Below are 25,667 nucleotides of genomic sequence, written 5' to 3'. Positions count from 1 at the left end.
GATTTTTTTCTGCCACAAATTTAGAGTCTGTCCCGTTCAGGCTTTTAAACACTGCAATAAACATTAAACTGTATGTGTTACTTCACTTAAAATAACAGCATGCATGAGTATGTCTAGAAAGCAGAAATATCATCCCTGCAGCCTCATTTTCAGTGATTTGAAGTTTATGTCGGGTGGCAGTAAGCAATCCTATATTGACTGGACCAGTGCAGTCATGTTGTGACATGATGGTAACACTCGGTTTCCGTGCCTCAGTGGAAAGTACAGGTGTAATTTCACTCAACATTTTTAAACGACATGAGCATTTTGATACTACAGTGCCTGCCTGAGAACGCAATGTGAGGTTTCCATCAGTAAACAACCCCAATTAATTATGATTTAATTTTCTTGATTGGATCTTATTTTCAAAAGAAGAAAACACTGTTCTACTGAAGCAGGACCAAGGGTCATTTGCATATGGCTGGGTCTAATCTAATGGATTTGAATGTGGTCCTGAGTAATTACTAGTGACTGAGATTAATTCAAGCATTCCAACTATCATTTTTTGATAACTACTTACCTTCAGAAGGATAACAAAAATACCGAACATTCTGTCAAACAATAATAGCTCCTCAGAAAGTAAAATCTTCCATTAGAACAGGCAACCCTGGCAGAAGGAAATAATAAACTGAGGCTAAGTGCAAAATGAAATATTAAACTGAGAATAAGTGCAAAGTACATTTTTGCTAGACAACGTCTACCCAGAACTTGTTTAGGGCAGTGCTTTGTCTGAGAGAGTAGTCACCTCTATTGGAGATTTATCTCTGTCAATGATATTTGATAATAAGCAAAAAAAAAAAAATCTTTTTTTTTACAATTATGGGTCGGACTGATGCAGTTACCTCGTTCTTCTTTTATTGTAGCATACTGACTGTTGGCCAAGGGACAAGAGGAACGGTTACACTGACCGGTCAAGTTATATTCATTGCGGCAAAAGTTCTGGGTCTTTGTCCTGAAAAGCAAAAGATTCCTTTTCAGTCTCAGTTTAAAAAAAAAACACTGCGGGTCACAGAAGGTTATTAAAAAAAAAAACAAAAAAAAAAAAAACACTTCTGAATTTGCCAACAAAACACAATAAAACTCAAACAGTCATGTCTTTCTTACAAATATGATACTTAAGGATTTGAAAACTGCAGGCTCCTTTAAAAATAAAGAAAACCAGATTCTCACTAAAGTCAAACATACCATGGAGGCAAGTATAGATAAAACGTAATATAGATGGTATAGGAATGCCAATACACATGTATGAAAAGAATTTGACCATTAAAACTAAAGTGGCTATTGCTCTGCTCCTCGTTAGATGTCTGCACCAGTAACATACGACCTGATAGAAGACATGAGCTGAACAGTCGGAGAAGTGTTCCAAAACAATAAACACTCACACAATAACAAGAAAATCAGCACACCTAGCCAGAGGATCATTGAAAATTAACTGGGGGATGTGGAAGGACAAAGAGGTGGAGAAAAACGTGCCTATAGTTTGATTCAAATGCATATAAGCGGATCAGTAGAGCAAGCATTAAGTAGTACTTACTTTATTTTGAATGAACAGAACTGTTTGTTACCAAGAATGTCCCAAATTACCTGAAGAAGGGAAAATATTGAAAAGAATTAGATTTGACAGTTTTGTTCAAAAGCAAATTTTCACTTCATGCCTACTGCACAAAAATAAACTCTTGTTGATTGTATGGTTCATGGTTCTAGTTGGTGCCAGATGTGCACCATTTCCAGATGACAGATCCCAGATGTCATCCCAGTGACACTGTGCTGTAATACATACCACAATCACTTAAAAACCCAGCAAAATATCAGCAGCCTGTAACTTTTCTGCGACACTTCTGAACTATGCCCCTGCCTCCTTGCAACTGAAACAAGGTGCACCAGTTACCTGATGTAATCCCAGGTGGGTATCCCAGCTCCTAGTAACGGTTTTAGGGCATGGCCCTTTTCTAGGCACATCAGAGGCTATGTGAATAATGCTTCCTGCAACAGAGGTGATGTGCAACTTGTTCCCAGGTGACGGATGTCAGACATACCTATTCCTTATGGGCAGATGCCACATGCATGCTCTCTACCAAAAGACACCAGGTTGTACCTTGCCTTCATGATAACGGATACCAGGCACCGTTATTCACAGGCAACAGACTCCAACCATATTCCCAATCCCAGGTGACAGAACCATGCGCATCCATTCCTTACAACAAGTGATCCTAGGCATGTTGGACTGCTAAACTGTCAGATATCTGGTGCACCCTGTTCCCTGTGGAGAGAGGCAAGGTTATCCGCTTCTCCTTGATAACAATATAAACAACGTTCAGTTTCTCAGTGGACAGTGTCAGGTGTGTCCCATCCGCTTGCACATAATGCGAGGAGTTTCCTATTTGACACAAAGCGAGAGAGCTTGAGCACCTCTATTCTGTAGCAACAGAGGCCATGTGCCACTGGTCTACAGTTACAGAGTAGCTCTATGGAGTACACATGTATCACTTTACTAAGCAGCAGACAGCAAGCAAATCTTGTTCCACTGAGACAGATGACTAGCATACTCAGGTCTGAAGCGAGCAATACAGGGACCACAAAGAACACTGCAACAAAAACCAGAGCAACCTGCTTGTTTGAAAAAGGTACAAGAGAGATCCTATTCCTTGCTATCTATCAATGAAGGGTCTGAAAATGTCAGTTCGGTCCTGTAGACACCAGGACAGGTGCTGCACATAAGATGCTTTTGAAAAGTACCAATTTCATCACTAGAAGATACAAAAGTCAAAAGATACAAAAGAACAGTATTCAAATGCATGGGTGATACACATCTGTCCAGTGGTCTCTTTTAGTGCATTGAGACATTACATGTTAAAGATGGCCACCATTCATTTTGGCATTTGTTGCTGGTGTATTTCTAAGATAAACAATATACAATGGAAGGAAAGTGCTCCTTTTGACATGGTTGCCTCCACATTTTTGCCATCGGTACGGAGGTTTTTCGACTGAAGGTGCACTGAGATCTTTCCCTAATACAAGGTAAAAATGTGTAATTGTGTACATTTGGCATACACTTAAGCACCCCTGTAAGTCCCTAGTAAATGGTTATCAAGGACCTGGGCACTAAAGAGGGTCCCTAAGGGTTGCAGCATGTATTATGCTATCCTAAAGGACCGCCCCTTCTACAAATTGCACACAGCCCATCATTACACACTGCCTGTTATGGTGCCAACCACAACTGAAAGCACAACATGGCACCCTCATTGTATGCCATGCCCAAGTCACTGTATTTAATATATTTAAGTCACCCCTGTAAGCCCTAGAGCCCTAAGGCAGGGTGCATTATATATTATGTGAGGACATATCTGCATGTGCAGATATGCCCCTGTGATGTTTAATGACATTACTGGATGTCGCAAGTGAACAGAGAAGCAATCTTAAGGAATGCAATGGGCACTGGTCATTAAGAGTTACCCATCTCTATAGTGGCTTTACTGTGTCGCGTTGGCTCTCATTATCCTAAATGAGACTACTGGATTTCTAGGTAGCAGGGTCGTTCCTGGTGTGGGGGACTGAGTCTGACCCACTAAGAAGGATCCCGGTCACCGTCAATCCGGGTTTGCTCCAGCTAACTAGCAGTGCCTCATCTCTCCCAAGGGGAAGGGATGATTAGGCAGCCGATCGCATGACATCATAGAACTTCTCAGGGAAGTCGTGGTCACTCAGATCCCAACCAACTCTCTCATACACAGAGTGATCTCATATACAAATGACAAAGGCAGTGTAAGTTTTATAGATTGGTTTAATAAAACAACTGCATTTTAGATAAGGCGTGAGCCGCAATAACCAGAACCATACAACACAGTAGGATTGAAATAGTCACGAGAAGAGTGAAACATAAGAATAATGCTATCATAGTGTTAAATAGATTACGTTCTCTCTAAGTAAGTTCTATTTCGAGCACAGCATGTTAAGCTCTAAGCTTGCCTTTCAGATTCCCCGGGAAAACATCAACCCTCATACCTGAGCAAAGGCCTGTGATCTGGATCAGCATCTCCAACAGGGCAGTCAGTGTCTAGTTGTGGTTCCCTGGTCGGAATCTCCCTCTTGCGTGTATTAGGACAAGGAAGTGTTTTTATAACTAACATGTCGATGTGGTAACAAAACGTCCCTAAGCAAGAATGTATATCTACAACCCAAAGACTAAACTCCTACCACGTCTATCGGCAATGTACCAGACTGTATCCTTGACTGAAGCACAGAGTGCACAAGAATGTGTTATTGAGAACTCCAGTGCTGAAGTAGGCTAAACAGTGTGATATAAAAAATAAAACAAGACCGTAGAACTGGCTATTTGAAAAATAACAGTACGAAGCTGAATAAAATGCATTTAGAGCAAAGTGCAGAGGCCTGATGCTGCGAGCAAAGGAATAAAATGCATCCAGGGCAAAGTGCACAGAGGCCTAACGCCTAAAGCAAACGCGCAAAGGGTACATAAAAATGACTACACTACCACTGAAACCTGTGGTGTTTGATATCAAACAACTCATCTTAATAAATCCATACTGATGCCAGCAGTGGATTTATTATGACATGCACTCCTGCACTAGTCCTCTAGTGTGCCGTCTGACTGGTTTCGACCTCCCTGCCACCACGGATGAGTTTAGGACCCCCCCAGAAGTAAGAGCCCGCTCTCTGAGGCTAGAAACAATGCTTGCTCCAGAGGAAGATGTTATCACCTTCTGCAGCAGAATGGATAGTGAATCTGCATAACCAGACCAGGGGCTTCAAAGTCCCTGCCATCTTTGATATGCAACCCCAGCTTCCCCAGATCTGGGACATGCAACTTCCTGCCCTGACGCCCATTTGCCACCAAGATAGGCGGGAAATTAGCTAGGCATGTCGCACTACCAGGCTAGTCACACCCCTAAGGTGGGCTGCCCAATGTCCTCCACGAAGGAAGGTTTCCACCATCTTGTTCTTGGTGGAATAAGGAACTTTGGGACAGGATTATGCACACTCTCCAGAGGAAGTGGTCATATAGGGGGTGTAGATACCTAGGGGTAAGTAGCTCATTGCCTACTACCATACACTCCCCTCAACACCCCTAAATTCAATATTTAGGTGTCCCCCTGACATCAGGAACTCAGATTCTTCTGACTGAAGAAAAATAATGCCAAAGAAGAGCCAACTAATGTGAGAACTGAGGACCAGCCTGGACTTTTGGCGCCATACCCTACCTTCCTGCTGCTGCCCTGACAACCATGAGTGCCCAACTTGTCCTTCAGCTGTGCAATCTACCAAATGCCTTGGAGTGCTGACAGCACTTTGTAAACCAGCCAGCAGCTCCCTTGGAGTGGAGGAGCCACTTCCCTGAAAACTGCAGGCACCAACCACAACATCCGGTCAACTAATATGCTGGCCACCAGGTCCACCGACGCAGCCGCCACCCAGGAGGTGGTCACTGTGGTCCAGGAGGACAGACCCGTCTTCCCACAGAGTTTGAAGAAGTCAAGCCCACCAGGAGTCACCCTGCACCAATATCCAGGGTACCGGAGCAGGTGCAAGCACCAAGGCTGGTTTGTGTCTGAGCCAGACACCACTGCTGCAAAAATGCGACATGCCCCCAAGTGACGACGGAATCGACAAAGCTGCCCACGTGAGTGGCAAAACTGTTTTTCTCGCCCCTCTGCAGGTCTAACAAAACACCGTGAGTGCCTTTGACGCACAAGACCAACCAACCAAAACCCTCTGCACCTGAATGTCCTGGCCTACAACTATCAACTAAGCTCCCTTACTCCCATGACTCTCACGATTTGACTCCCCTGTTGGCAGCTCCCAGACTTGTTCCCAAGCCTCCTCTGCAGCCTGTTTAAAGTGGCACCCTATTTGCCAACTGTGCAGTACGCAAGGCACACCCATCCAGCACCTCTGCATCCCAACTCCCCAGGGCAGGTAAAACCGAACTGCTGGTGTTTCCCATGGCACTGACCCCCTAGAGCCCTAAGACCTTAAGGGGACCCCCGAGATACTTTTGCAAGTACCTGTATACATTGAAAAGCATGACCGCATAAAAATGTACTTTTCTGTAATACTTACCTCACTGTGCAAAGTAACATTCTGAACAGTACCAAAGACTCTCCTTCCACCCGCCTGTCAGAGAGCTCCGATCAGCCAGCCTCGCACAAATCCCCTGAATCCGGCGTACCCGAAGCAGGGGACGTGCCTTCGCCTACATTGCAACCAAAACTGGAATGAACTACCCACCTACCTATGAATCACACCAACTGTAAAGAAATGGCTCCCTGTTGCAGTTACCCCCCACTTTTTGCCTGATACTGATGCTGACTTGACTGAGAAGTGTGCTGGGACCCTGCTAACCAGGCCCCAGCACCAGTGTTCTTTCACCTAAAATGTACAGTTGTTTCCACAATTGGCACAACCCTGGCACCCAGGTAAGTCCCTTGTAACTGGTTCCCCTGGTACCAAGGGCCCTGATGCCAGGGAAGGTCTCTAAGGGCTGCAGCATGTCTTATGCCACCCTAGGGACCCCTCACTCAGCACAGACACACTGCTTGCCAGCTTGTGTGTGCTGGTGAGGACAAAACGAGTAAGTCGACATGGCACTCCCCTCAGGGTGCCATGCCAACCTCACACTGCCTGTGGCATAGGTAAGTCACCCCTCTAGCAGGCCTTACAGCCCTAAGGCAGGGTGCACTATACCACAGGTGAGGGCATAGGTGCATGAGCACTATGCCCCTACAGTGGCTAAGCAAAACCTTAGACATTGTAAGTGCAGGGTAGCCATAAGAGTATATGGTCTGGGAGTCTGTCAAAAACGAACTCCACAGCTCCATAATGGCTACACTGAATACTGGGAAGTTTAGTATCAAACTTCTCAGAATAATAAACCCACACTGATGCCAGTGTTGGATTTATTAAAAAATGCACACAGAGGGCATCTTAGAGATACCCCCTGTATTTTACCCAATTGTTCAGTGCAGGACTGACTGGTCAGTGCCAGCATGCTGCTGAGAGACGAGTGTCTGACCTCATGCGGTGAGAGCCTTTGTGCTCTCTGAGGACAGAAACAAAGCCTGCTCTGGGTGGAGGTGCTTCACACCTCCCCCCTGCAGGAACTAACACCTAGCAGTGAGCTTCAAAGGCTCAAGCTTCGTGTTACAATGCCCCAGGGCACTCCAGCTAGTGGAGATGCCCGCCCCCTGGACACAGCCCCCACTTTTGGCGGCAAGTCCAGGAGAAATAATGAGAATAACAAGGAGGAGTCACTGGCCAGTCAGGACAGCCCCTAAGGTGTCCTGAGCTGAAGTGACTCTAACTTTTAGAAATCCTCCATCTTGCAGATGGAGGATTCCCCAATAGGATTAGGGATGTGACCCCCTCCCCTTGGGAGGAGGCACAAAGAGGGTGTACCCACCCTCGGGGCTAGTAGCCATTGGCTACTAACCCCCCAGACCTAAACACGCCCTTAAATTTAGTATTTAAGGGCTTCCCTGAACCTAAGAATTTAGATTCCTGCAACTTACCGAAGAAGACTGCTGAGCTGAAAACCCCTGCAGAAGAAGAAAGAAGACACCAACTGCTTTGGCCCCAGTCCTACCGGCCTGTCTCCTGCCTTCTAAAGAACCCTGCTCCAGCTACGCTTTCTCCAGGACCAGCGACCTCTGAATCCTCAGAGGACTGCCCTACTTCCAAAAGACCAAGAAACTCCTGAGGACAGCGGCACTGCTCCAAAAGAACTGCAACTTTGTTCAAGTAGCAGATTGAAAGACCCCTGCAACTCCCCGCAAGAAGCGTGAGACTTGCAACACTGCACCCGGCGACCCCGACTCGACTGGTGGAGAACAACCAACTCAGGGAGGACCCTCCGGCGACTCTACGACTGTGAGTAACCAAAGTTGTACCCCCTGAGCCCCCACAGCGACGCCTGCAGAAGGAATCCCCAGGCTCCCCCTGACCGCGACTGTCTGAACTCCATTTCCCGACGGCTGGAAAAGACCCTGCACCCGCAGCCCCCAGCCCCTAAAGAAACGGAACTTCTGTGCAGGAGTGACCCCCAGGAGGCCCTCTCCCTTGCCCAGGTGGTGGCTACCCCGAGGAGCCCCCCCATTGCCTGCCTGCATCGCTGAAGAGACCCCTTGGTCTCCCATTGAAAACTAAAGGAAACCCGACGCTTGTTTGCACACTGCACCCGGCCGCCCCCGCGCTGCTGAGGGTGTACTTTCTGTGTGGACTTGTGTCCCCCCCGGTGCCCTACAAAACCCCCCTGGTCTGCCCTCCGAAGACGCGGGTACTTACCTGCTGGCAGACCGGAACCGAGGCACCCCCTTCTCTCCATTATAGCCTATGTGTTTTGGGCACCTCTTTGACCTTTGCACCTGACCGGCCCTGAGCTGCTGGTGTGATAACTTTGGGGTTGCTCTGAACCCCCAACGGTGGGCTACCTTGGACCAAAAACTGAAACCTGTAAGTGACTTACTTACCTGTGAAAACTAACAAAAACTTACCTCCCCCAGGAACTGTGAAAATTGCACTAAGTGTCCACTTTTAAAACAGCTTATTGTGTTTTATGTAAAAAGTATACATGCTAATGTAATGATTTAAAGTTCCTGAAGTACTTACCTGCAATACCTTTCAAATGAGATATTACATGTAGAATTTGAACCTGTGGTTCTTAAAATAAACTAAGAAAATATATTTTTCTATAACAAAACCTATTGGCTGGATTTGTCTCTGAGTGTGTGTTCCTCATTTATTGCCTGTGTGTATGTACAACAAATTCTTAACACTACTCCTTTGATAAGCCTACTGCTCGACCACACTACCACAAAATAGAGCATTAGTATTATCTCTTTTTGCCACTACCTTACCTCTAAGGGGAACCCTTGGACTCTGTGCATACTATTCCTTACTTTGAAATAGTGCATACAGAGCCAACTTCCTACACCAACCCTCACCGAATTCAGGAGGAACAGAAAAAGACTTGGCTCTTTGAGGAATAACCGAACCAGCTTGCAGTCACAACTCAGAGTGCCTGGATACCTCCTAGGGTGATAATGTGCGCTCTATAAATCAATTTGGAATGGTGTTAAGTGATTGGTGCCTAGGAGGATCTTGTGTTCTCATCCAGAGTACAGAATGGATACCAGTGGTGGAACAGTTAGTCAAACAACTTTTATTCTGCACAAGGCCATAAAAGAAAAAAAAAGAAAAAAAAGGTGGGAAGGACGCCCCTGCCGGTCCTCTGCACACCAGCAGGAAATCCCTCTGGTGCGGACAGAGAGATTTCCTTTCCCCAAGAACAGACTCGAGCAGTGGAGAACAAGTTCCTCACCTCCCGAGGCTCTTTTGCGTTTTCATTGAAATGATGATTAGCAGGTGCGATGCGATAACATCATTTCAATAAAACTGAAATGAGCCGATTGGCTCATTTCGCTTTTCCTGCGTCGGTGCTCAGGGGGCATTCTCAGAGATTTTTTTATTTTTTTTTAATCATTAGTATGGGGTGGGGCCAGGCCATGATGGTCTTGTCAATGTCTCCACCCCCCCACCCAAAAAAAGTGGCACACTATCTGCCCTAGGGGGCAAATGGGATCAATAAATCCCTGATCTTCTCCCCCCCCCCTCCCTGGGGTGCAGAAAGTCCACTAGGACACCACAAATGTTTTTGTTTATTTAGTGTGAGTTGGGTCATGACTGGGGGGGTATGGGGGAAACAGAGCCCACTAGGACACCACAGATTTTTTTATTTACTTAGTGTAGGGGTGGAGCGGGCCATCATGGCCCGGTCAATGCCTCACCCCCAAAAAATGGGTACAGTCTTTATTCCCACCCTGCTGACTATAACATCTCATCCCAATGGCAAGAAAAAGGAGATTTTACTCTTTTGGGGGTTGATTTAACATATGGGCAAGCATAGCTTGGTTAAATCCCAATATCGTCCCTCTTGCAACATTGAGCGGATGCACTTTTTGGGCTTGGGTAGGCTTCTACCTGGAAAAACTACCAGACCAAGTCACTTCTGAAAAGTAGACATCTGGGGAAGTCCAGGGTGGTGTGATTAAAATGCACTCCACACCATTTTCTTTCCCACAATGCCCTGCAAATCTCCAACTTTGCCTGAAGTCACACATTTTTCCTAAATTTCTGTGAAGGAAACTTATGGAATGTGCAGGAATCACCCACGTCGATTTCCCCACCTGCACCAACAAAAACGCTGCCCCACCTGTGTGGCTGGGCAAAGTGTCAGCCACAGGAACAGATTTAACTGTGGTCAATAGGTGTCTCAACGCACATGCTCCCACTGTTCTTGCCTTGATCCTTAAATGTTGTGACACTAGGAACAGCCAGACAGGTGGGGAAGCATTTTTATTGGCACAGGTAGGGCAATGCTTCGTAGTAGGAATGTTGTGGATTGCTGCAGATTCTAGAAGTTTCCATCACAGAAATGTAAGGAAAGTAGGTGATTTCAGGAAAAGTGTCAGGTTTGCAGGACACTGTGGGTAAGAAAACCTAATGGAATCCAAGAAAGTCACACCGTCCTGGATTCCCCTAGGTGTCTAGTTTTAAAAAATGTACAGGTAGGCTAGGTTTCCCTAGGTGCCAACTGAGGTAGGGTCCAAAATCTACAGCTACCCACATTGGAAAAATGAGGGTCAGTTTTTGGTGGAAAATGCACTGCACACGTGTTCTAGGCCGTTTCCTGTAAAGGGCACTAGGTCTACCCACACAAGAGAGGTACCATTTCCATCAGGAGACTTGGGGAAACACAGAGTAGCAGAACAAGTGCTATTACCAATTGTCTTTGTCTGCATTTGCGTCTTCCAAATGTAAGAGTGTGTGTAAATGCCCTGTAATTCATATGCTAGCATGGGTACAGCCAAATTGAGAGATGTGCAAATAACCACTGCCTCTAAACCCCATATCTTGTGCCTATTTCAGAAATAAATAGGTTTCCTTAATACCTATTTTTCACTCTTGCTATTTTAGCAAATGAATTGCTGTATGCCCAGTACACAATGAAAAACCCTTGCACGGTGCAGCTTAGTTATTGGCTCTGGGAACATATATATATAGGGCTTGGTGAACCTACAAGCCCTATATATTCCTGCAAGCAGAAAGGGCCAGCAGACTCAGCGGCATATTGCTTTTGAAAATCTGCCATAGTTAGTAGTTACAGATGAAAATGTAGGCACAAATAGCTGTTTTTTAATAACTCAATTTAAAAAACAATTCTCAACTGTGACTTTCTATAGGAAAGCCTTGAAGGAGCTACACAAATGGCCATTGCTGAATTCAGAATTTTGTCTGCTTTTCATAAATGTATAGCTCTCCAGGATCCACTATTGGTTTCACACCCATTTCTAGCACTAACCGTAAAGAGGTTGAAAGCACAGAACATAAGAAAAATGGTCTGTGTCTCAGTAAAATGCCAAAGCTGAGTTGAAAAGTTTGCTTTTCTAATTCAAGTCTGCCTGTTCATGAAAGCTGGGGACACGGTGATTTTAGCACGTCCACCCTTTGTTAATGCCATTTGCAGGGAAAACACAAATGATTTCTTCTGCAGCATCTTTTCCCCATAAAAACAAATTGTTGCTGTATTTTGGCTAATTTCTCAGTCCCCTTCAGGGGAATCCACAAACCCTGGGTACCTTTAAAATCCCCAGGACGTTGGAAAAAAGGACGCACATTTGGCGTGGATAGTTTATGTGGTCAAAAAGTTACAGGAGACTAAGCGCAAACTACCCCAAATAGCCAAAGAAAAGGCTTGGGAGTCAATGAGTTAAAAATCATAACAAAACGGTTCATTCAATAAAGACACAGGACGTCCAGCAGCTTCGCTGTCATTTAACAATACAATAAAAATAAAATGATAGCACAGGCTACAAAAAGCCTAGTGTCAAAAATGTAGATCCAGTTATAATAGGAGAGTGACTTAGGGCCCGATTACAAAGCTTTGAGACTGCCGCAACTGTGGTGGTCCGATCATCACATTATAACCCTGGCGGCCGAGCCCGCATAAAGACTGCCCTACCCGCCTGGAACATGGTTCCCGATGTTGTGACAGCAGCCTGAGCTGTACTCAGCCAGGATGGCCCTGAACTCAGCGCTGCCTAGCTGATTACAACTCAGCTTTCCGCCATCCTTTCCATGGCAGGGACCACACCGTGGAAAGGCATCAAACTCATAATGAGGCCCTTAAACATCAAATGCTGGTAAGGGTTGCAGCTTTCCCAATTTTAAAATCTTGACATACATAACCTAAAACAGAAGCACACAACTGGAGACGATGCAGACAAGCAATAAAAGAACTAGAGCCAAAGCTTTGCAGCAAAGGATGATAAAAAAAATATATAAAAAAAAAAAAAAAAGCTCCTTTACCCTAGAATAAAAACCACAGAAAAAAATTAAATGGGCCAGCGTTTCCATAGAAATGTCATCACAGGGCTAATGGGGTAAGATGAAAAACTACAACCCCTGTCTGGGATGAACTACCAAGTGGTGCAAGGTGCCTAATCAAAAGCTATCTATGTTGCGAGTTTGTGACCCAAATAAGATTGGGTTCCACACCCTGAACCTGCTTTAAATCTAAATAGCAGGCAACATTGTCTGGCATTTTGCAAGTCTGAGTTGGGTTCTGGCAGAAAAAAAAAGCGATTTCACCAAATTTTTCGAGCTCCCATTTATTTTGTGTGGACAAAGGAAAAGTATGAACAGCCCTAAGACCGAGAAGGTCTTTTGGACATACGAAAGCCAAGGGATTGAGACCACGTGGTCTTGTCTAAGGCGGTCTGTAAGAATCAGCTAAGAGAGAGAGCAGGGTGGGGCAAGAGCCAAATCTTTAACCATATTAACCCCAGGGCTACCTGAACTATGTACAAAATGAAGGCCAAACTGGCTTCTAAACTAGTAATAAGGCTGGCTGGGTTCCCAGGCAGAGCAAGTAACCAACACAGAAATATGTTCTCTATTGTTTGCCCAAAGAGTAACCCCAAACATCGGTCCCACAGGTCCCCTGGGAAATGCACTTGCTCTTATGAAGAGAAATAAGCACTCTAAAGGGTTTATTACCAAGTCTTTTTGAAAACCTAAAAACTGAATTGACTGCGCCTTGAAATTTGCCTGCTCTCTGGAACAAAACATTACCCCAAATCAAATCGGCGGACATCAGAATCCCTAAGTAATTTAAGTTGGATACTTTAGAAATGGGAGTCCCTAATATGTAATGAGAGAGGGAACGGATGTTCTTAAGGCCACATTTGGTGTGAGATTTTGGTGGTTGATTTTCAAATTAAGCTCCCCTATAAAATCATTCAAAATGCCCAGCTATAGCTGGAGACTATTAGCAGCGCAGGTGGTTAAGACTGCTTCGCCAGCGTAGAGCAAAACTGGTATGATGCGGTTTCAAAATCTTAAGATCTTTACCTCTTGCCACCAGCTCCTTCACGAGGGTATTAATATAAAAAAGAAATAAAAAGGGGGCTAATATGCAACCGTCTTACGCCCTTGTTAGAATTAAAAAAAGAGGGTACAATCACCATATGTCCTATACCAAACCTGCATCTTGGTACCGCAGTGCAAACGTTTTAATAAATCAATTAGGGCAAGATTAATCCCAGCTTGCCGCATCATTAGCCCCATCTTGCCCCTGTCCACTAGGTCTAAGGCACTTGAAAGGTCCATAAAGGCCATGTAGAATGCCTCGCCCCTGGTCTGTAAAACAAAACAAAATACTATTACCACCCTCTCACCCCCCCAAATAAATTCATAAAAAATGCCCAGCAGTAGCTGCAGACTATTAGCTGTGAAGGTGCTTAAGACTGCTTCGCCCACGTAGAGTAAAACTGGAATGACGCGGTTTCAAAATCTTGGAAGATCTTTACCTCTTGCCACCAGCTCCTTCTCGAGGGCATTAATATAAAAAAGAAATACAAAGGGGGCTAATAGGCAACCCTTTTACGCCCTTGTTAAAATTAAAAAAGCGGGTACAATCACCATATGTCCTGTAGCAAACCTGCACCTTGGCACCCCAGTGCAAACGTTTTAAGAAATCAATCAGGGAAAGATTAATCCTGGCTTCCCCCATCATTAGCCCCATCTTGTTCCCGTCCACCAAGTCAAAGGCACTTGAAAGGTCCATAAAGGTCATGTAGAATGCCTCGCCCCTGGTCTGTGTATAAATAAAAAAAAAAAAATAAAAAAAAAACCTAACCCCAACACCCCCACCCCACCACACCCCACAGCCCCCCCCACCCCACGCCCATCATGAGATGATTCAAAGTTTGCTCATTTGCTCTAACTCCCGGGCAGAGATCATACTGGGCCTCAGAAAAAAAAAACGTATCAATAGCCCAATCCACTAGGAGGTGGAGAATGGCCCACCCTAAGATCTTAACCGAGGAATCCAGAGAGAGAGAGGTAGACCTATAAAATGAAGGCTGGTTCCTGTTCCCTTTTTAGGGTCGAGCCTGCATCGCATGCGCTTGCGCATACATATCGCGAGACGCTTTAGGAATTAGCAAAGGGCTCGGAGACCCGTCCACGTCATGTCAGTGTCTTTCATTGGTTCGTGGGCTTGCCTGTTAGAATCTGCTTGCTTTCATTAGTGGTTCCGGTGGTCAGCACTCTGAGCGCAGCGACCAAGTACAGAAAACATGCAAGGCTTGCTGTTTCCCCATCAGGTTTGTGGACTACTTTTTCTCTAATTTTGCAGCGCGATCTCGCTTGGCAGAAGTCGAGCGCTTTGCATAATAGCGACCCGGTTACACAGTTAATTGCACTTTTGCCGGTTACGTACATAATTGCACTTTTGCCCATAGATTTAATTACGAGTGAACTGTAGCAGCGCAATCGTGCTGTTTTTTTCAAGAAAAATCTGGTTGGGAGTTTACAACTGGTAATAGCTGTAACTCTGACAAACGCGAGACCCTAGTGCATTGCAAATGCTTGTTTAAAGATGGGTACCAGTACTGATTCCCTCCAGGTGTTGCTAATGTCTCCTCCTACTGCTTTACTCAAAACATTTGTTAACAGAGGACCCCCAAAAGGAGGGATTCTGTCTGAAAACATTGACAGGAACCCCATCCAGACCAGACGCCTAACCGGGGGATGATTTTAAAATGGCTCTGGTTACTGCATTGATATTAATGGCATTGCATAAGGTGAGATTATCTATACTAGGGTGGGACTGGAACTACTGCTGTGGTTTAGGGGAGATCCTCATCACTAAAGATTTTAGAAAAATACTCAACACATTCCTAAACTAGAATATGGCATTCCAATTTGGGCTGATTATCGTCTGAGAAATAGAGTATGTTAATAACTTCCCAGAAAGCCCTTGTATATTTAAGAGCGGGGGCTGCATGTAGATCGTCCTAGGCCTGCTTCCTAATATCCAATTTTTTAGCCTCTACGGCAGCATTATACAAAGCCCGCAGTACTCCAACTTGGGCCATGTTATGAGGAAATGCTTTTAGAGCCTGCTTTAGCCATTTTAGAGCTATAGTACAGCTAGAGTTAAACCATTTAAAGGGGTGGGGTTCCCTATACAGTGGTCGAAATACCAGCAGGCTTGATGCATGTTGACAGATTCCCAGTAAATCCTCCACAACCTGTCCATAGTTAGCCTCATTAGACAAACAGTTGCTGTACTGCTCAGAAATTAACTTTTGCAAAAACTCACTATGATCAACGTTGTCACATCTAAGGCAAATAGCCTTATTGTTGGAAAACACTAGGGCAGAGGTGTTCTTCTTCTGCAGGTTAGAAGTAGGGGCAGGACAAAACTAAAACATTTGGGTTGTGATAACTTAAAATGGAGGGGGCAATAAGAGAACCTGGATAGACGGTACACTGTGCATGGAGAGCATAATAAGGTAAAATTTTTTAACAGTTTCAAGTCAATAATAGTTGGCAGAGTGGAATCAAATTTGTAAAAAATAAAAAAAATAAAAAAATTAAAAAATCAGAACTAAAAAAAAATCACATTTCTTTGTACAGGGCTTCCCCATGTGGGGTGTGTGTAAAGTGGATCAGATTATCTTCTGAAAAATTGGTAACCCCACACACAATCACCACCAAAGCAACAGGTGAGGATGTTAAAGCCAACCATCTATAAGACAATCAGATAACAAGATAATCAGATAACCATCCTATGGATCTGATAAGGGAGTTGTAACAAAATAATTAAAATAAAAATTAACACAACATCCAGAAATTAGTAACCGCAGAATTTGAGCACATGAGGTACAAGAGATCAATTCCACTTTAAGGCAGTGGTGTGGAATCCCCATAGCCCTACACCCAGGAGATATTGGTTGGGGTCACGGACAACAAGTTTTTATGTTTATTTTGTCCTTGAGACAATTAGTCCCAACACCCTACAGCACAAACCCCTTGGCCGCCAGTTTACAGTACCACATTATAGATCAGGGAAGGGCACTGTCTTCAGCCTAGGTAGTATTTGTGTCCATATGTTAATGTTGTTCGTACTTATATTATGGTTTATTAACACAAAGCTTTTATTATTAAGGTGAGCACTCTAAGGAAATGCTGTAAGCTCAGACTTGCACTACTGACAAAGGCTCCAGCATAAAAATACGCACACACGTTTGCAAAGTTTACCACTGTGAGGCTACATACAGGGAGTGCAGAATTATTAGGCAAGTTGTATTTTTGAGGATTAATTTTATTATTGAACAACAACCATGTTCTCAATGAACCCAAAAAACTCATTAATATCAAAGCTGAATATTTTTGGAAGTAGTTTTTAGTTTGTTTTTAGTTTTAGCTATGTTAGGGGGATATATGTGTGTGCAGGTGACTATTACTGTGCATAATTATTAGGCAACTTAACAAAAAAAAATATATATACCCATTTAAATTATTTATTATTACCAGTGAAACCAATATAACATCTCAACATTCACAAATATACATTTCTGACATTCAAAAACAAAACAAAAACAAATCAGTGACCAATATAGCCACCTTTCTTTGCAAGGACACTCAAAAGCCTGCCATCCATGGATTCTGTCAGTGTTTTGATCTGTTCACCATCAACATTGCGTGCAGCAGCAACCACAGCCTCCCAGACACTGTTCAGAGAGGTGTACTGTTTTCCCTCCTTGTAAATCTCACATTTGATGATGGACCACAGGTTCTCAATGGGGTTCAGATCAGGTGAACAAGGAGGCCATGTCATTATATTTCCTTCTTTTATACCCTTTCTTGCCAGCCACGCTGTGGAGTACTTGGACGCGTGTGATGGAGCATTGTCCTGCATGAAAATCATGTTTTTCTTGAAGGATGCAGACTTCTTCCTGTACCACTGCTTGAAGAAGGTGTCTTCCAGGAACTGGCAGTAGGACTGGGAGTTGAGCTTGACTCCATCCTCAACCCGAAAAGGCCCCACAAGCTCATCTTTGATGATACCAGCCCAAACCAGTACTCCACCTCCACCTTGCTGGCGTCTGAGTCGGACTGGAGCTCTCTGCCCTTTACCAATCCAGCCACGGGCCCATCCATCTGGCCCATCAAGACTCACTCTCATTTCATCAGTCCATAAAACCTTAGAAAAATCAGTCTTGAGATATTTCTTGGCCCAGTCTTGACGTTTCAGCTTGTGTGTCTTGTTCAGTGGTGGTCGTCTTTCAGCCTTTCTTACCTTGGCCATGTCACTGAGTATTGCACACCTTGTGCTTTTGGGCACTCCAGTGATGTTGCAGCTCTGAAATATGGCCAAACTGGTGGCAAGTGGCATCGTGGCAGCTGCACGCTTGACTTTTCTCAGTTCATGGGCAGTTATTTTGCGCCTTGGTTTTTCCACACGCTTCTTGCGACCCTGTTGACTATTTTGAATGAAACGCTTGATTGTTCGATGATCACGCTTCAGAAGCTTTGCAATTTTAAGAGTGCTGCATCCCTCTGCAAGATATCTCACTATTTTGGACTTTTCTGAGCCTGTCAAGTCCTTCTTTTGACCCATTTTGCCAAAGGAAAGGAAGTTGCCTAATAATTATGCACACCTGATATAGGGTGTTGATGTCATTAGACCACACCCCTTCTCATTACAGAGATGCACATCACCTAATATGCTTAATTGGTAGTAGGCTTTCGAGCCTATACAGCTTGGAGTAAGACAACATGCATAAAGAGGATGATGTGGTCAAAATACTCATTTGCCTAATAATTCTGCACTCCCTGTATAATGCTCCAAGAATGCTCTCTGAGAAGATGCAAATATTTGCAGATGCTTGAAAGCAAGATTGATGGTTCTTTGCTTTCAAATTAAAATGTTAACAAAAAAATGCAACCTGAAATAAAACCATTATCCTAAAACTCCTGAGGAATGTTTGATACCATTTCAATTAAAATATCTGGATGCGCACTAGTATTTCCAAAAACTATGCATAATGGAAAATTATTTTCAATAAGATTATGGGAAACATGGACATAAACAAGCATTGGCAAAGCCAGAAGGTCTGATAGAGGTAGTCAACATTTTGGTTTTGTCAATGCTAGTTTTGTTTTGATATGATTTTGGTAAAACATTACTGTTGTAGAAGCTGTTGAGTCCTTATTATTATAACAAACACTGGCAAAAGCAAAAATATTTTTTGGTCTCAAAAAGCACACATTGCTGCAGTAGTCCTTTATACTGAACAAAACTACTTTGCATGCTGATATGCTCCTTGTGAAAGATCAGAATGCTGTCACTCACAGTGAAGCCAGCCAACAGACAGAGGGACAATATTTTATAAAAAACAAAATATCTTGGTTAACACCAGACCTATTTAGGGACCCAATTCTTAAAGAAAGTCACAAGTGCACTTATAGTATATGTCCTTGCATTAGCCTAGATTCCCAGCTTTCATTAATTCACAATAATTTACAGAAGTAGGCCAGAAAATGGTACTCCTACAATAATATTTGCATTTTATTATATAAATATGCATCCATAGATTTGCTCATGTGAAAATCTGTTTAGCGTTTACAAGTTCATTCGCTCCAAACACTCCCGCCAACCCCCTCCTCAATCCTGGAAGAGATTTTACTTCTAGCCTTTTCAGGAGTAAATTTCCAACCTTTCTCAGTATGGGAAAACAGAGAAGAACTGGTGAAAACCTCTAAAACATGCAAGTTAGTAGGTTTGCACAGACTCAAAAAGGCATTCCAACCCTGGAACTATGGCTCACTGCTCCTTCCAGCCCCAGTATGCAGATCTGTAGAAAGGTGGCAAAATAAGGGGTATATTTATCAACAAGAGTTGCGTTACCCTTTGGGCCGGAGTGACACAACTCTTAAGTTAGACTAACCTTGCACGGCCTTGCCTGGCTTGATAAATCTATGGTAATGTAACGCAGTGCAAGTCGCTGCGTTGCATTACTCTGCCCTGGGAAGGCATAGCATAGCTGGAGTATGGGTGTTCCCACGCATTCACCCATTAATTTTGGCCCATTTCCACATTGACCATTACTAGTAGACCTGGGTATGTGTCAAAATCCTACCCCTGGGGGAGAACTATCTTTAGCTCTCCTTGTTACTGACTCTTTGTCTGTGTGCTACATTCTGCAGCACACAGAGAAAGAGGAATATGCCTCTCAGGATTGTGTTATTTTTGCAGGACAGTACCCTTTCCGCACAAAACAAATCTTGCTTACAAAGCAGACAACCTTGCACCATGGTGCAAGGTCGTCTGCATTGGCGGTGGCCAGCACATTGTGCACCAGCGTAGGGAGAAGACAGAAATGCACAATACAGTTTTGAGCATGGTGCATTCCTGCCCTTTCCATATCACGCAGCGCAGCAAGGTAACTTGCTATGCTGAGTGATGTCTTAATAAATAGGCCCCTAAGGGAATTGCTAGTTTTCAAACTCTACTATATTTTGAGCCCTGGCATCATCAGAGAGGCTAGTATCAGAGCTCTTATATAATGAGATTGCTGCCATAATTTGTCACTGCACTATGTGGCACCAAAGGGAGGAGTAGATTTATTTACAGGACAAGCAGATTTGTAAAGTAACTTGTCCCATGGACAAGTAGATATTTTATTAATTTCCAAACCCCTCTAAGGTGACTTTTCTCAAGAAAGATCAATTCCCCCAGGCCCCCCTTAGCTCTGCCAGAAAAGATGGGAAGGCAAGCATGCAAAACGATTGAAAACCATCAATGTAAAAAGTCCTCTAAGTTCCAGGTCTCTTGACAGCAAATAATGTCAGTCTTTAATAATTTCCAACCAATCGTTGCTACGCAGTTTATTCCTTATGCCTACTATGTTCCAGGACATTCATCTGAGGGTATCCAAATTGGGCATTGGAACGCAAGTTAATTCACCCTCATAGGAGGGAAGGAAGGAGGGGATACAGACAATGAAAGCAAAGCTGCAAGTTCCTCCAGTCATTCCACATCTGGAAGACCCTCAAGGACAGTGAAGCAGTTCTGTAGAAAGGTGGGGGCAGAGAGGCAGGGCCTCAAGCAGGAGGATTCTGAATCATGGGTTGAAACAAAGATAGTTTATAGAAGCACAACGATAGTGCACTAATTGGGTCCAGGTCTTTCTGCGGATAGTCCAACCCATGTAGTAAACGCCTAATCAGGGCTGGATGCCGTAAGTTTATCACCACAGAGTCACCTCTTGAGGTCTAGGCCGAAGGCCCCACCCAACCAACGCCTCTAAACATAATGATATCTTCTGCAAAGCTAGTCTGCCAACCTGTATTTAAACAGCACCAGCAGACCACTTTGTTCTTTAAACCTTGCCAATCCTCTTGCCCACCTGGCGGGCACTGATGGCACCCCTTCCAACACACTAACAAACGGCTTACACTCAGGAAGAATGTGCAAACGACCCACACATTCATCATTTAAAGCCAAGCTGCACCCATTATTATTTTTAACACCGGGAAAAACCATTGCGATGGGGCTGATGGCTTATCAAGTGGTGACTGTGAGCTCTGGTAGGAGCAAATCTGAGGGTTTAACTGCGCCGGCAGTAGAGACTCTAAACTATCTGGCATTGGGCAAGGAGGACCATTACTGAGTGCGGAACAAGCTGTTGCGATAGAAGAGTCAGGCTAGGTCGTTTTGTGCACGGTAATAAGCCTAGACTGGCATTGGGATAAAAGCGTGTGCCTTTTATCACCCAATTGCTTGATTTGGGAAACTACATCCAGACGAAAAGATGTCAAAGAGGTCTCCAGGTTCATAAAAAACGGCTTGCATATTTCCAAGAAAGCTGCCTTTATTTCAGTGCTAACTAGGGAATCATTACTGAAGGAGAATCATCAGGCTTTATATGGGTTTTTTCACGCCAATGGGATCTTTCTGAAATGAACCGTTTGCGCCTTTTCCTTTTAGCCACTTGGGATTTGGAGGGCTGTGAAGGATCATTATTTGAACTGGCAACAATGTTATTAGTAAGAGAATCCTTATTAGGAATGATGAATTGAACAAGAGAGCCGGGGCCTGAAATACTAAATAGGATAGCCACCGCTGCTGTCTGACAAGGGGTTGCTGTATCCTCATTAGCTGTCATTAATGTTTGAACTGCATCAATGTGGCTTTCCACTATTTCCAATTCTGTGGAATCGGCACCCACTGCGGGGATAAAATGGGAAGTAATTGCAGCACAGTGACAAATCCCCTTATCGCCAGATTTCTGACATGCAGTAGGGGCCTTTTTCACCATGCTGGAAAGTAGGAACTTTAAACACTCCGAAGAGAGAGCTAAAAGGCAAAATCCTGGGGCCAAGAGAAAGGGCCCAACCCAGCCTCAGACGGGCGCAGATGAGTATGCTCTTGGCCCAGTCTTTGCCTGGACTTGTCTCACGCTGCAGGACAGCAAGATGCGCTTTATAGCGCGAGGCCAACATAGGTTAGAGTGATTGACAGGACCGCTTCTGGGGGCCCTATACACTAAGAAATTTGAAGTCCCCCTCGTACAGCAATGAATCCAGTGGTGAAACAAACAAATTGGAGTCCTAGGCTTATGCAGAACCTCAGCCACTGGTGATCATTACAGCAGGTGCATTCCTGGTGCAACATATATAGGCACACCTGTTAGAACTGACCTTTTACAGCCAATATACAAGGAAAGGTACCCCAAAGAATATCAATTTACTGGAGCTGATGGCAGTGGCTTCAAGAAGCAAGATTAGGTCCCAAAAGATATCATACAACAAACTAATGCTACCATGCAGGACAACATGACAACAATGCTTTAGGATTGCAAAAAAGAGGCACGCTCTCTTCCGCTGTCCAGGACAACAGATTTGGCACTGAGCACAGACTTATCTTCTAGCAGAACATCTTCTAGGACTGTGCAACACTTTCACCCTCGTGCACCAGAAGAGATAGCAAAACAGGCATTCTCAACAAATTCTTTCACACTCAGATGTGTCTGCAACAAGCAAGAGAAGCGACAGAAGTTACACTGCCACAAACAAGTCACTAAGGAATTCTCCATGGACATATTAGCTGGAACAATTGCATGTGCATCTGACCATCTACATCATGTACAGTATATCATACACAAAATTATTCCTAATTCTAGGACAAGTGTCCACATATCTCAAACGTGGGCCTGACAGAAATAATTCCCCTGTCTTATGAAAATGTTTGTACATTAATTATACAAGTCACTTAATCAAGCAGACCTGCTAGAGTAACACTGTACAAACCTCATAAATAAATCCACTCTGCTTAAATCTACGAATTTGGCATCTGAGATCTTACAATTGGGTTACTTGCAGCTTCCTAAATGGATAATATGAGGGTATTTTTAAAGAAGTGCAATATCTGAAAACTAGTGCATGCAGTGAAGAAGAAACATTTCACAAACTATTACATTACAATATGTACGGATTACTTTGGGCATAAGTATAATATATCAACAAATATATTTTGAGATTATAAAAGTCATGATTGGCTTAAACATCTATGCAAGCCCATTTGGCAGCTGTTGCTACCTCTTTATAAAACAGATAAGCATCCATTTTAGGACACATCTCAAAGTCATCCACTGAAGATCTAAAAAGAATCAACCATCCTAGAGTATTTAGAGCAATAACTTGAGTTAAAACATTGTTCTTACTCGACTTTTTAGGCTACCACTTGGCTCAAACAACTACAACAGTTGACGTGGAAGATGGTTTTCTAAGGAGGCATAATTTAAACGCACTGCATCAGAATACTACAAGCATCAGTGAACAAACTACATTTGCAATTACTTCAAGAGAGGTTCTTTTTGTATACATACATAGGATTTCTACCTAAGGTTTTATCTCCATTCCATAAGAATCCATTCCTTCATTTGTCTACATGTTTTACAAAATAGGACCTAAAAGTTGTTAAATATGTTTGGTCCTGGGAGAAGACTCTAAATACACGGACTGTACTAAACATATCAAGGATAAGGTAGCTTTTTGTTTCTTTTCTGCAACTTCGTTAGCAGCCGATTCCCTAGTTGTCAGGCTAGTAGGTGTCCTTTGATAGATGAGGAAAGGGCCAGACTGACAGGAAGATTTTGCAGGGAAGAACTATGCTGTGGCCCACATGGAAATTAGAGCAGAAATTTTCAACTAATCAACGGCTAATACCTGATTATAAGTCTCTATTTAAGTCAGTAGAAGATGGAGCTTAATGGTCTACCTTATTGGAAGCAATGGAGAACCTGTTAGACATTCTCTCTGACAAGGCATTTGACACCATCCATGCTTCAGCCTTGGCAGATGGTTCCAATATTGCAGCAAGATTAAATCGGTTTCTTACAGAGTCATGAATAGATTCACCGAGAAGTCAACAGCTCTACACTTGCCTTTTGAGGGAAAGCAGTTATATGATTCAGAACTAGACGAGAAGTTCAACAGACTATATGTGGAAAAACTGTGCATAATTAAAGTAGTATTCAAGATCTTCAGTTTAAACTACTCAATCATCTTTAAAATCTTCTTTTCAACAACCTTCTATTTGGCTGCAACAGCAATTGTCTGGTTACTTCAGGAAACTGTAGAAGAAAGGTTATAAACATAAGTCTCAGCAGATTAAGAAATCTACTTCCCCTTCTAAAACACCGCGTTTTTTACTATGCCCAAACGGATAACCTTTTCGGCTGGAGGTCAATTAAGGCATTTCAAGGCAGTCTGGGAAAGATCCATTACTGATGTTTAGGTCCTGAAGATCACCAGGAAAAGGATATCAGATCAAGTTCAATAACCCCAGCGATGGGGACCAGTTACTCCTTGCGTCAAAAATATAAGAAAGATTCAATGATGTCTTCAATCCAAAATTGATGGTGAAGAAGGCAACAGTTCTGATCCACAGAGAAGAAAGGGGTGTTATTCAATTATTTATCTGGTTCCCAAGCCGTAAGGGGAATTCAGATTGGCCATCAATGTACGGAAGCTAAACAAATTGATCAAAAGGATACCTTTCAAAATGGAAACATTACAAAACATCGTGCAGGTGATTCTGAAGGGTGCCTTAATGGGCACAGTGGATCTGGGAGACACCTTCTTTCATGTTCCAAAGGCCAAAGAATATCATAAACTCTTGAGGTTTTGCCTGGGGTATATCTTCAAAGAAAGAGGAGAGAGACTAAGTGTAACGATTCATCAACTACCGGAATGTGATCAGGCTCTGATACACATTACAGGGATATATGACCATGCATTTGTTCCTGGAACCATGGGCATACCTTCAGCTGAGATCTTTGGTAATAACTGTGAAGAGGACTGAAGGTAATGAAGATGACTAGCAAGTAACCTGGGCATCAATGATTTGTAGCTCAAAAGTTCAGGACTGGTAACAGTGTCCGTAATGACCTGCAGTAATGTGTACTGACGTGGTGGTAAGTGCTGACATGGTCTGAGGTGTCCATCCACTCAGGTCACACTTCCTAACGCTCTTGGCATAGTCTCTATCTAGCATGTTCTCTCTGGCAAGCGCTCTAACACTTACCACTCTCATGGTATCTATCGGAGAGCCAACACTACCCTTATAAACCCCTGGTACTCTCATACTGTCTTTACCACTATCCAAAAATACCCATCCCAGTCTACCTGCCTTATCGGTCTACCAGACGCAAAAAAGTCTGCGCACCCTCCCTTTCCCATCTTGCGGGCACAGCGTTATCGTCTAGTCTCAAAACAGATACACTTTAGTTTAATACTATCACAAAATCCGTGCCATTACACCCCCATGATATTTCGTATATATTCCAACTTACATCATCGTGCTGCATGCTGGCGGCGGTGTGTAGCCGACTCTATCCGGAGTCTTCAATGTGACTCTTCCCTCGTGCGTACGAAGCATCAAACACCGCCCACGAAACACAACCAGAAAAGCGTCCGCCATCTTGAAACGAACAGTTCCTCCATTCACCTTGAGCAGTTTACTGGAGTCTGGATGGAAATAATGAGATATTTTGTGCTAGGGAGGGGAAAAAAAGTGGTCGAAGATTTCCGAAGCGACGCCATACAGCGTGAATCCCAAAAGTATTTTATGAACGTAAAAACAACAACCCCAGTGCTGTGCGTAAGTTAGGGTATGTCACCATGTGGAAGAAACATGAAGAAATATGAAAACATTATATTAGTGAATAATGACTTTTCCTATTCTGCACGTAGAA

General features: G+C 43.7%; 1 protein-coding gene across 1 annotated transcript in view; it reads right to left on the bottom strand.

Annotated features, from left to right (window-relative positions):
- The window catches only part of MAK16 (MAK16 homolog), a 172,812-nt gene extending 147,414 nt beyond the window's left edge, over positions 1–25,398 (bottom strand). Inside the window, exons 1-3 of the mRNA XM_069213813.1 lie at positions 25,266–25,398; positions 1,574–1,623; positions 882–991 (exon numbers count right to left, since the gene is read on the bottom strand). Coding sequence (XP_069069914.1) covers positions 882–991; positions 1,574–1,623; positions 25,266–25,280 — 175 coding nt within the window. The 5' untranslated portion in view covers positions 25,281–25,398. The remainder of the gene's footprint in view (positions 1–881; positions 992–1,573; positions 1,624–25,265) is intronic.
- Positions 25,399–25,667: the final 269 nt, after the last annotated feature.

This window comes from Pleurodeles waltl, chromosome 11 (assembly GCF_031143425.1).
Source record: "Pleurodeles waltl isolate 20211129_DDA chromosome 11, aPleWal1.hap1.20221129, whole genome shotgun sequence".
Classification (NCBI taxonomy): Eukaryota; Metazoa; Chordata; class Amphibia; order Caudata; family Salamandridae; genus Pleurodeles; species Pleurodeles waltl.
Note: the sequence above shows the minus strand (reverse complement) of the source record. Positions and strands in the feature narration are given on the sequence as shown.